We start from the raw sequence: 12476 nt of genomic DNA, 5'->3' as shown, positions 1-12476 counted from the left end.
TTCCCCCCAAAGTAAGCATTCCAACAGTTAGTATTCCCAACTAAGTCAAAATGCCTAGAAGAGCCAGTCCTCCTAAAAGATTAAAATTCCCCCCTATAAATCAGTAAGGTTCTTTTTAATGTCAGAATACCCCTGAAAGTTTGAATTTTTAGCAAAAAGTCAGGAGCAGCAAAGAGCAGAATTGAGTAAAAATTAGAATTCCCAGGGAAGTCAGAATTTCTAAAAGAGGTCAAAATTCTTCAATATCTCAGAATTCCTGGAGGAGACAGATTTCCCAAAAAAGGTCAGAATAAAAGTCAGAAAAAGAGCAGAATTGTTAGTAAAAGTTACAATTCCCAAATAAGTCGGAATTCCCAGAAGCCAGAATTTTGCAAAGTGAGATTTCCCAGAGGAGTAATAATTCCCCCCAAAAGTCAGAATTCCCAAATAACTCACAATTCCTAAAAAATAAATCAGAAATCCAAAATACATCAGAATTAAAAGAGAAAGTCATAATATAGTGAGAATTTTGACTGTAAGACGTCACAAATTTGATAAACGTCTGAATTCCAAAAAAAGTCAGCGTAATTAAAAATAGTCAGAAATCCAACAAAGACCAGAATTTTGAGAAAAAGAACTCCCAAGTATGTAGGAATTCCCTCCCAAAAATCTGAGGAAAAACCTAAAAAAAAATTCCCCAAAACCCAACATTTGAGAAATCGAATCAATTAAGATTTGGTCGTATACAAATCAAATATATTCAAAGTCAGTAACTCAAGCGGTCTTAAGATGATTGTGACTTAACATGATGACAACACCAGATCATACTCAGACAAACTGAGAAAACTCCGGCAGGAACACCAAGAGACAACAGGAGCAGCAGCTTCTGAACCAAAGTTTTATTTATTCAACCGCATAGAAAAATCCAACACAAACAACAAAAGCTTTTGTTCTGTACAGCAGCGTTTCCCAAACTGATGGGAGGAAGAAGTGAGACAGTAAGAAGTAGCAAATGTAAGGCACTGAATCTACAGTCTGTTACCCAAAGTGATGAAAGGAAAACAGGAAAACAAGGAACCAGAAGACAATTTAAAAAAAACCAAACAAACCTAAAGAAACGTCGGCACAGCTTCAATGAGCTCCTCTGACAGAGTCATAAATATACTGTGGTGGTTCTAAAGCAGCTCCCAAATTATATGTTGTGATAATAAATCAACTTTGAGTTTGTTTTTAGCTCACAGTGCTGACAGATGTTTGGAGGAAGTGCTCGCTGAACTTGGTTGATGCATGTCACGTTTTTTGCTGAAATACATTTGAATATCAAAAGCTTCATTGACATGCTGCGCTCCCAGATACGCTGCCTTCAAGGGATGGTGAAGAGTCGGAATTTAGAATTCCTAGAGAAGAACTCTCATTTCCAGTCTTAATGCTAAGCTAAGCGACAGCAGCTTCACTCTCAACAAGAAAGCTGAAAAATAGTTCTACATTTAATGGAAATGTTGCTGGGTGAGATGATTATATCAATCAGCAACATTTCCATTAAACGCAGAACTATTTTTGTTTGCTCTCATTTCCAGTCTTAATGCTAAGCTAAGCTATGTGACAGCAGCTTCACTCTCGGCAAGAAAGCTGAAATTTAAACATTTCCTTGAAAGAAAAACAAAATTTGCAAAAGAACCTCAGACATGTTCTAATATCACATCAAAACGTGGCGACAAACTACGCAGCTCTACTCTGAACATGTTTGTAGTCTTCAAAGCACTCAGGTTGTTTTTTCCAATCCATAAAGTGACACGTAAACTTGCTAACACGCTATGCTAACGAGCTAGCTGACAACAAGTTTAATGAAGAGTAGTGTTCATGAGCATTTCAACACTCTTAAATACACACACAGACTTTCAGGTTTTCTGAAAAAAAAAAAAAAAAAAAAGGCAGGCGAAGGCACAACGATGAGGAGACTGATCGAACTGATTGGTTCTTGCATCCATTTTCTACGTGAAATCAATCGTGTCCATCAATCAGGTGAAAACACATACCGCAGAAAGAAGCAGGGAGTGTCCGAAGCAGAAACCAAACAAGCTTTTGGGGGGGGGGGATCCTATGTCCTCACCTCTCTTTGGCTGAGAGCTCAGTATCCTCTCTCGCGACCCCGCCCCCTGTGGGAGGAGTTATACTGGATGTAGCCGTACCCGCCCCCTGCGTCTCCTCCATATCTCCTCCTGTACGATGCTCTTCCTGGATCACTGCCTCCCCTCCCTCTCCCTCCTCCACCTCCTCCACCTCCTCCTCTGGGGTTCCTCCTCTGCCCTCTTTGGCTCTGCGGCGGCGGTTTATATCCCGGCTGCTCGTCCCAGTCGTCCTCTGTGCTGCAGCCGACAGACAGCGGCTCTGCCATGGCGGCGCTCGACAGGTAGCTCACCTGGCCGGGCTCCAGTGCCCCCAGTGAGACCATCTTGTTGGGGGGAAGTAGTTTTTGGTGGCCTCGGTAACCACGCGTGGGGTTGTTATCACCAGGGAAGGTCGTCTTGGGGATGATGTCATAAGGTATTGGAGAGCCGGGAGTGCTGCCGGTCTTCATGGTTGTCATGGAGACAGGAACATCCTTGACGCCAGGGTTTGGGACCAGCTGAAAGACGGACATGTGTTACTTTAATAATCTTAAATGTACCACAACAACTACTGTAACAACCCCAGCAGGTGTGTGTTTCTTACTATGGGATTGTTGGGGTTGAGTGGCGGGTCCACCAGCAGCACGGCTCGGGTCAAACCGTCTCCCGGCTCCTTCGTGAGGGCTGATGGGAAACAAGAACGTCCCATTAGAAGCGGCACTGAGACATTTTGTACTTTGGCTCCCTCTGGTGACAGAAACAGTCACAAACACACATTTAAGGATTCGTCACAGGACTCCGGTGTGCCATCTACTAATGAGTCTTGAGTGCACATTTTATTTGGAAATTCTATAGTAAAAATAAGCTTTTACGCACCATAATTAGGAACCACCACCGCTCTGCTGTTGTTAGCATTAGCCAGGTTAGCAGCAGAAGGACCAGGGACTCGGCGGGACCCTTGTCCAGGCACTGTGTCCCCGTTGGTCGGCTGACGCTGCTCCAGCGCCCCCTGGCTCACCTGGAGCTCTTCATGTGCAGGTGAAGACTGGTAACCCAACGAGGACGGGGGGTATGGAGACACGCTCGCAGGGTATATTGGGTGTCCCGAGCCTTGACCCGGGTGGTATCCCTGAGGCATGGGCTGATGTACTGGATACGGTGGACTTGGTGCTGGATATCCAACTGTAAAGTTGGGGTTTCTGGGTGGAGCCATCTGGTGATGTGGCCATGACAGCGAGGGGCAGGGCATCCTTTGGTGTGGCGACTGGGTGACGGGGTACCCGGCCTGGTTATAAGAGTGGTCACTGGGATGGGCGGGTTCAGCGAGCGGGGCTTGGTGGTCATACTGAAGCCCAACAGCTGCTGAGGTGGGAGGGTACTGGGAGTAGGCCTCCTGGTGACTGGGGGGGTGGTTAGCTGCAGGGAAGTGGGGGGCTGGAGCAGGAGCAGGGGAGGGGGAGGGGGAGCGGGAGGGGAACTTGGGGTGCAAGGTGTGGGCCTGCTGGAGCGGGAGGAGGTATATGTAGGGAGGGAACATGGGCATGGAGTATGACTGGAGAGGAGAGAGCAGAGACAGGTGTGAGTGTCACTGCTTTCTACCAGTAACAAGTTTGAAAACAGTGAAGTTTTAAGTTAAAGTAAACTCAGTGATGGTGTGAAACAGGTAAGTTCTAGCCTGGTTCTTTCTTACCTTGACACCCAAGTTGAAGAAAAACCTCAAGACGTTGATGTCTGCAGAGGACACAACACAAACACAGGTCACATAAACAGATGCTTGGTGCCGAATCCAACCTCATGATTCTTTGTACAACTCTGTTTGATTCTTGTGTTTTACATAAAACAGTTTGATTAATAAAGTTTGTCAGCTGTCAGAAACATCAAAGGACACACTCTATGGAGCTAAACTCCAAAGTCTGACTTTAAAACTTTAAACTTGCAACTTTCTCTGACTGGAATTCTGAGATTAAAGCCCACACATCAAAGAAAAACTGAAAAGGACAGTAGAATTTTCAGCCCTGATCATCGTCTGTATATACAATTATTATTCAGTTGCAGCTCAGCTTTAATCCTGAAGCTCTTTAGTCTGGCTCACCTTGAGGCAGGTCGTCTCCCGACTTGTTGGAGGATATGGGGGGAGTCAGAACCACTTCTCCCTTCTCCCCCTGTGGGAACCCGGGGTACAGGGGGTCCTGGTAGAGCTGGGACAGCTGCTGCAGAGGAACAGTTCCTGGGATGGACTGAGGGTGAGGAGGAAGTGCAGACTGTAAGTGGGGATGATGAGACGGGTGAGACTGCTGGGGAGGAAGATGAGGCGGAGAGTCCAGCTGAGGCTGGGTGTGAGGCAGCGAGGCCTCGGTTTGATTCTGGGTGTTCTGGGACTGGAGGGAGGGTGGAGGGGAGGTGGAGAGAGAGAGGGAGGGATGTGGGACCTGGGAGGGGTGAGGAGGCTGGGGAGGGGGGGCGTGGAGGTGAGGATGGGGGACAGGCGGGTGGGGCTGCACAGATGTGGAGACAGGAGGGAGCTGAGAGGAAGGAACCTGGGTCACCTCAGGCTGGGACTGAGACTGGGGCTGGAGGTGGGCCACAGAGGCCTGGGTCTGATGGAGGGAGGTCTGGACCTCAGTCGTGGTTTGGTTTGGGGGCAGAGACGTGTGGGTCTGGCTCTCACTCTGGGTCCGAGAGGACTGGGTTTGGGTCTGGGACACCTGAGGACTCTGCAGGGTCTGAGGTGCAGCCGGGTTAAGTCCAGTATTTGTCAAAGAATCTGAGGAAAGAGAAGATGAAGACGAGTCAGAAACATTCAGACGCTTCACGTTGATGATGTCACATGATGGAACATTTCTTACTCAGAGTTGGAGCTGAAACTGGTGGAGCGTCGGGAGCAGCCTGACAGAGCTGGGAGGAGGAGGAGGAGGAGATGGTGGTGGGTGGGCTTGGGGAGTGACGGAGAGCGGACACAGAAGGGGAGGAGCGGGGGAGGATGCCCTGAGCCTCGGCTGGAGAGGGAGCGATGGGAGCGATGAAAGTGGGAGGTGGAAGTGAAGAAGACGACGAGGGAGGAGGAGAGGGTGAGGAGAGGACGCCGGAGGTTGGGGGTGATGAAGCAGCGGGGAGGGAGGGAGGGGAGAGGACGGAGAAGAGACAGGCAGAGGAAGGGACGGAGGGAGGAACAGCTCCTCCTTTCACAGGAGGCTTAGAGCTCGGGGCAGCAGCAGGAGGAGAAGTGGGTGGAGCTCCAGCTGCTGAAGAGGATGTGCTTGATTTAGTTGGGGCAGCACAGGATGGAGCAGCAGCAGCGGTGGTGGCAGTGGTGGTAGCAGCAGACATATTTGTGTTGGGCAATGAGGCCTTGAGTGAGCTCAGACAGGCAGGACTGGAGTCGGAGGTCACAGGTGGAGCAGCAGCAGGAGGAGAGGTGGGGTTGGCAGGTGTAGTGGTGTTGGTGGGAGGTGCAGCAGCATCTGCAGATGGGGGGGTGGAGGACTTGTGTCTTTCTCCAGCAGAGGGTGACGGCGCTCTGACGTCCTCCACCGGACTCTTCTGTGAAGCACAAGGGAAAAGTTTAGTGTTGAGATGAAAAGATTGTTTACTGTGACATCACATGACATCACATGACATCATATCCTGCCAACAATCAGTCTGGTTACACCCACTTCTACAAACCCTCTGAACGAATGACTCTCAGGAAGGTCCCTGAACACATCACTGATGACATCACACCCACTTTATTCTTCGCGTCTCACTTAAAGTTTCACTGCCAACTGAACCGACCTGCAGTCGACCTGAGTGACACGTCTGACTTGTTTCAGTGACTCATTGTATGAGCCACAGGTGACAACACCACCTCCCTGGTGGAGGTGATGATTATGAACGTACCGTCTTGTTCCTCTGAGACCTCCTCTTCTCTCCTCCTTTCTTCTTCCCTCCGTCTCCCTGCAGGCCGGACTGAGCCTGAGGAGGAAAACATAAAAACATTAAATTAAACCGAGTAAAACATCCTGAACTACTGATACAAAACTTAGTGACAGATGCAACATTTAACATGTTTATATATTTGGAAGCAGCGACCTGCGACTCTTCTTTCATGTAGTAATATCTAAAACATACACATCATGCAGTATAAGTACACAGTCTGTCAGCTCGTCACTCACGCTGAGGGCGGGGAAGCTGTCCTCGTCTCTCAGCTGGATCTCCACCAGCGCCACGTTCATCTCCTCCTCACGTTTGGCCTTGAGCAGCTCCGGTGTAATACCGAATGCCGACTCCATCGAGCTCAAGGACTTAAAGGCTCTGTTGGAGGCGCACAGTTACTACAGGACGCCGCATTAAAACACACAAAGAAAATGACGACGAAGAAGAAGAGGTGCTGCGTTCACTGACCTGTTGCCTTTCCCTCCTCCCTGCTCCTCTACGGTGGCCTGCGCGGGCCACGAGTGCTGCTTCTGCACGCGCCCACTGGAGCCCGGCTCGGCCGCCTGGGAGATGGAGGAGGATGCTGGGACGTACTTCCCCCGGCCTCGACCCTTACCCCTCTCCTCCCACTCTGAGGGGGAGACACACACCTTCAGTCTGCTGTAGCACTGCTTAAGAGTGTGTGTGTGTGTGTGTGTGTGTGCGTGTGCGTGAAACCACCTCCATGTCCGTTGCTGAGCCTCTTGTCTCTGGTCACCACAGTGCTCCAGCTGTTCTCGTCTTTGGGAGGACGAAGAGTCCACAGAGGGACTTGTCTGCACGCACGCACGCACACACACACACACACACACACACACACAGCTGACTGATTAATTTGTTGATTGACACTTGGCAACTAAAGATTTGCTGCTTTCCCTCTCGATCTTTTTATCAACGTTGAGGTCAGAATGTTACATAACAATGGAGTGTGTATGTGTGTGTGTGTGTGTGTGTGTGTGTGCGTGCGTGTGTGGTGTGTGTGTGTGAGTGCGTGTGCGACCTACCTCCTGCCCAGCTCTTCTATATAAACGGTCACTGAGCTGCTGTTGGGAGGAACCTCCTTGACGGTTGCATTGTAGATCCGCCCATTTGCCTCGAGACGAACCTACAGGTGACACACACACACACACGAGATGTTAAAAACACACTTGAGGAAACCAAGTTGACCAGAGGACAGTGAACACACCACACACCTGACAGCGGTCTCCTGCAGTGAACTGCATGCCTGCAGCGATGCAGTAATCCATCTTCTGTTGAGCTGAAACACACAAACAAACTTTTAATTCATCTATTTTAATGATTCCACCCAAAGAACAAATACATGATGTAATTAATAATTATAGTCATTATAGTCTGGATCAATACGTTTGAGCTCTTTGTCTCAGACTCAGTTTGTCAATAAAGTTTATTCAGCGTCACCTCTCTTGGACTTCTGCCAGACGTCGTACTCTATGTTCCTGAGCAGAGTCGGGTTCAGTGAACGCCTCACCCTCTCAGGTAGCTGTCGGCCCCGCCCACGGCCCTGACACACACACACACACACGCACGCACGCACGCACACACACACACACAGAGTTATTCAATGATATTATGTTCGACAACAAAGAAGGCAGTTCAGCCGGTATGTAGAGCGGTTTGATAACATTCATATGTGTGTGTGTGTGTGTGTGTGTGTGTGTGTGTGTGTGTGTGTGTGTGTTACCCTGGTGTATCTTGTATTCGTCGTCGTTCCATTTTGAACCCTGTATCATAAACACACACACACAGACGTAAAACTTCACTTCCGAACAGAAGTAGTTGTAGTAGTTTGTAGTTTTCCAGTTTGTTTACGACCAAAAACAAATTGAAACAACTTGTTTTATAATAATTACACATGTTTTTATTGAATAAGATCAATTCAAAGTTGCGTGAAATTACACCAAAAATGCAAAACAATGGATAAAGCTAAAAGTGACTGACAATTAAATCTAAGAAGCAGCTTAACACATTGATCGTATATTGTTTATTATTATACGGTTAAAAAGGAAATTAGGGCATTTATTAAGATTATTATTAATTATTGTTTAGCGCAGTTCTATTTGTTTAGAGTTAAATCACCTTTTTATTTAGTTCTACATTATCAATTTATTTTTACGTTTTTATTTCTTGAATAAAATAAATAAATTATAACAGATAAAACTAATAAAGGCACATAAATACAGAAGGTTTAATAATTAATTAATTAATAATTATTTATTTAATAGTATAAATTAAAACTTACTTTTATTTTCAATATTATCTTTGATGCACTTTAAGGCCTATTTATTATCATTTATTTTAATTCATTTATTTATTTATTTTTGATTTTGGCAGAAGTGGACCGGTCTCCTACCAGAGCGGCTCGCTGGCGTCCGGGTCGGACTCGTCGCTGCTGGCACACGGGTTCATGCCGTCGTCGCTCACCAGGTCGTTGGAGCGGCCGGCGCGCTGACACAAAGTCAGAGCGCTGCGGTCCACTTTGAAGACGTTGTCATACAGCAGCTCGTACAAGATGGCTGCAAGAGACGCACACAGTCAGAACAAACTCCTGTCCAGTCGGAGTGATTTAATCCGAGCGGTCCTGGACGCCATTACAAACATGCTGCTGGTTTGATGTGATGAAGCAGAATCACTCACACTGGCAGAGCGCGGCGTTCTTCAGGTGGTTGATGGGATAAACGCTGTCGTAGTGATTCCCGTTCAGGAAACACAACCGCACCTGAGACACAGACACAAACACAACGTCAGACGACCTCAGCAACGCTCAGGAGGTTCTGCAGAACATTTCAACAGGTCGAGTTCAGCTCTTCTTCTCCACACAGGATGTCTCTGTCTGCTGATGACTGGAGTTTAACGACTTGCAGAAACTGTTTTAAAGTTTTTATGATCATTTATCGACTCAGTCAAATACGCTCAAAGTGAATCCAGTGGAGGGACGAGGACGACAGGGAAGGTTAAAGCAGCCGTGCTGAGTTTAATGTCACCTTGTCCTTGAAGCTGTTGTCTGTGATGTTGACGGCTGGTTTCCCCGGCTCCTGGAAGATCAGAAAGTCCCTCCTGCACAGAGAGAAGAAGAAGAAGAAGAAGAAGAAGAAGAAGAAGAAGAAGAAGAAGAAGAAGAAGAAGAAGACATGATGACTCATCGACATCTGATGCTGAACTACATCAAAATGTGTCTGATTTTTGATTTCTCCTGTTTTTAATCTCACACTATGTCACGTACGTTCATTATTGTTGTGCTAACTCAACATCTGGCAGTCAGACTGAAGTTTAAAGTAACACTCCCACGTTTACACTGACTATCCCTGTCGAACGCTGGAGTTTACAGGAACATGATACATGTGATGCTTCTACAGAGGACAGATTCTTACTGGTAGATGACGGCCAGCGCGTTGATCTCCACCTCGCCCACCCATTGCTGCAACACAGAGGAGCATGTTAGCTGCTAATGCTACAGACCAGTCAAAGAAAAAACAATCAGGTTAACAGTGAAATATATCTCCAACTAGTTTAGAGTCATGCACACACACACAAAACAAACAGATTTCACGAGAGAGAGAGAATGATGAGGTGAGTCGTACCTGAGGGTCCTGCAGCTTCAGCAGATAATTCTCAAAGTCTCCTTCTATGAACTGTGACACAGCACACACACACACACACACACACACACACACACACACACACACACACAGCAGTCAAATACACTCGCTAACTTTTAGAAACAGATTAAAATTTCGTCATCTCAGCTTCAACTTCATCTGTTTTAGTAACTGATTCTTCTTCTTTGACAGTAAAGTGAATATTAGACACCTGAAGACATCCTGGGCTCCAGAAACAATCTGACATTTGACAGAACGAACAACTAATCAAGTAATCAAGAAGATGATCGACAGTAACAATTATCGACAGTTCCAGTTTGTTTTGACACTGGTTTAAAGATCATCTAGCCCGTTTATAAGTCAACGTCTGTCATCCTTATCTGTCCTTCAAGATTTACACTCGATTCACCAGCGAGCTTCTTCCACCATGACGTCACTCTGACATCATTATATGAGCGACATAACACACCCTCAGTAGCTCGGATAGACCAGAATGCAATGCGACAGAAAGACTATAAACAGACCTGCTGGGCGTCGTCAGAGCGAGCTGAGTCAGCGTCATGAACACTTTCTGTTTCACTTCAGGTCAAACTCAGTCACGAAGCAGAAGTAAAACCTGCCGCCTCACCGCTAAGCAACACACTCATCAATGAGTTTGTGTTCAACATCAACACGACCTAACCTTAGGTGGTTAGTAACACTCGTAACCACACGCACACACTGCCTTCCTACACTCTCTGATTGGTCGTTTGGTGATGATTAAGTAACGGGCGTTTCTCAGTGTGAGTGCAGCAGCTCAGCACACGACAGAGCAGGAAGTTCATCCAGTCGTTCATTAACAGAGTCACAAAGAGCCAGAAATAAAACTACTTTAAAGAGACTCTTCAAACTGTCACAACATCAACGATGTAAAGATACAAACTTTGTTCCATAACTTAATAAACAACCTGTTCTCAGAAGAAAATAAGGTCCCAAGACACTGAAGCTAGAGAGGTGGCAGGGTCCGCCACGTATGAACACAGTCAGACAGTGTAAACTGTCCTTTAAGGTCAGTTTGTTTACTCAGTCTCGACAATGTTTCTCCTCTGATCAACATTTAATCTCCAGAACTACAGACTGCTCCTTTAATGACATCACGTGAGTGTGAGTGGACGCACCGCCTCGTAGGTTTCTCTGTTCTGCTTCAGGAACTCCACACATTTGGCTCGAACTTCAGTATGAAGACTTTGGCAGTGCAGCACCTGGACGGGGTCAAAGGTCAAAAACACACACCAACAGTTACTGTAACACTGTTAATATAATATGAAGATATTTAACCAGTTTTTTTGAGAGGTTTCCTTGTTGTCTGAATCCAAAACAATGATCAGAAAGCTTTTGATGATGATTCAGCTGCATAATAAATGTCACTGTTTTGCATGTTTTAACAGAGATAACTCAACAGTAACAATATCTGCGTGTGTATGAACCCCTAGAGAAGCAAATCTTGAATGTTTCTGAGCTGTATAGTTCGGTAACCTTTCAGAGTCGTGTTGTATAAAGTGATTTAAATTAAAGGTCTTGTTAGTGTTTTCAGGAAATTCACAGATAAATGAAGCCTAATTGATCATATTTGGATCACAACACAATCTGACTGCACCATCAAAATGTTCTGACCAAATGCTTAACAATAACAAATCAAAAGAGAGCATATCTCTAATGTATTTCAGTTGTTAAACTTTATCAAACTGTCTGTCCCTCACTGTTTACTGCTCTCACAGCACAGCTTTGCTCCTTAATGAGGGGTTAAAGTGTTAATAATGATCACTGGTACATTATCAGAGAGCCCAAAGCTTCTAACAATAGAAAACATATTTTTGTTATGGAAAAAAACAATGTGTGCTGTGGAGCGTGCAGAGGTCTCTTTAAAAAAGCTATAAATGTAAGTGTTTTGAAGGCTTAAAGTTTAAAAATGTTCGCTCTAAACTTTAAATCTCTGTTAAAAACACTGTCCCACATGCTAACTTTCATTCGGCTAACATTTGACACTTGCTAGCCTGCATCAGCACAACAGACAGCCCGGACCCAGCCTGTCACCTGCGCTCAGTAAGCTAGTTAGAAACTTAACGTTAGCTTCGTCTTCTTCAGGTGTTTTTTTCACTTTACCTGCTCGGCGACGGCCCGAAACAAGCACGAGCCGTCTTTGGCAATCTTTTTCCGATGCAGCCCGAGTGATTTCAGGTGGTCATCCATGAGTTTCTCTGCCCCTCGCTCCTCATTACTCTGCATGCTTCCGCCGCCGTCCATGCTAGCGGGGGCTAGCCGCTAAAGCTAGCTGCTGAACTACCTGCGTGTTTGACCGTTTTGACGGCTAACGGTTAAAAACTGTTGGACGCGACCGGCTACAAGTTGTCAAAACGTCCCCCGAAGAGAGTTAAATATCTACATCTACGACCTGACGACTGTCAAACACAAAAATGGCGGTTTCTAGTTTCGTTTTCCAGGAAGCCTTGTTACTCCCGGAGAGGTTATTCCAGACTGTCAGAAAGTGAAAGTACAACAGTCAACTTTAGCTCACATTTAGCAGGCAGGCTAACAACTAGCAACACGCCCCCTTCTTCCTCTACGGTGTCAAGTAGAAACACCGCGTCGCAGCGTTTCCTGTTTACTCACCAAAGTAAAAGCCTAAATGAAATAAATGTATAACTCATTTATGTTTTTTTCTGACATAAACGCGTTCACTGTCCGTCAGAGTAAAATCAATAACCTCACAGAATGTTTACTGCAAATATAATTCCACACATAAGAGACAATAAAAGACTTTCATCAATACGAAAAGTAACTT

The 12476-nt window shown here is 46.1% G+C and overlaps 2 protein-coding genes across 3 annotated transcripts in view; one reads left to right on the top strand and one right to left on the bottom strand.

Moving 5' to 3' along the window:
* The window catches only part of LOC119027736 (butyrophilin subfamily 3 member A2-like), a 316811-nt gene that overhangs the window by 13825 nt on the left and 290510 nt on the right, over window positions 1-12476 (top strand). The window lies entirely within an intron of this gene.
* otud4 (OTU deubiquitinase 4) lies at window positions 864-12272 on the bottom strand. 2 transcript variants are annotated; one of them, XM_037111373.1, is made up of 21 exons: window positions 11798-12272; window positions 10813-10896; window positions 9638-9688; window positions 9428-9474; window positions 9041-9113; window positions 8694-8775; window positions 8410-8572; window positions 7741-7780; window positions 7458-7560; window positions 7232-7296; window positions 7043-7143; window positions 6720-6814; window positions 6468-6630; window positions 6239-6377; window positions 5964-6038; window positions 4934-5627; window positions 4180-4851; window positions 3778-3818; window positions 2964-3639; window positions 2692-2834; window positions 864-2605 (listed from the first exon to the last, which is right to left on the bottom strand). In XM_037111373.1, exons 1-21 carry the CDS (start codon window positions 11936-11938, stop codon window positions 2108-2110), a joined length of 4146 nt encoding a protein of 1381 aa, XP_036967268.1. In that variant the 5' UTR covers window positions 11939-12272; the 3' UTR covers window positions 864-2107. The 2 variants fall into 2 exon arrangements, with proteins under 2 accessions (XP_036967268.1, XP_036967269.1); XM_037111374.1 differs by having other exon boundaries at window positions 2692-2771; window positions 11798-12271.

Source organism: Acanthopagrus latus, chromosome 10 (assembly GCF_904848185.1).
Source record: "Acanthopagrus latus isolate v.2019 chromosome 10, fAcaLat1.1, whole genome shotgun sequence".
Taxonomy (NCBI): domain Eukaryota; kingdom Metazoa; phylum Chordata; class Actinopteri; order Spariformes; family Sparidae; genus Acanthopagrus; species Acanthopagrus latus.
The sequence above is the reverse complement of the archived record's forward strand: the minus strand, read 5'-3'. Positions and strand labels throughout refer to the sequence as shown.

What these genes read in the sequence shown, in the direction of transcription:
- otud4 (XM_037111373.1), bottom strand. Translation starts at nt 11,938, where the DNA reads ATGGACGGCGGCGGAAGCATGCAGAGTAATGAGGAGCGAGGGGCAGAG. An exon ending in TTCGGGCCGTCGCCGAGCAG is followed by an intron (nt 10,897 to 11,797) that starts GTAAAGTGAAAA and finishes GACCCCGTCCAG; the next exon opens with GTGCTGCACTGCCAAAGTCT. An exon ending in CTGCAGGAGACCGCTGTCAG is followed by an intron (nt 7,144 to 7,231) that starts GTGTGTGGTGTG and finishes TGTCACCTGTAG; the next exon opens with GTTCGTCTCGAGGCAAATGG.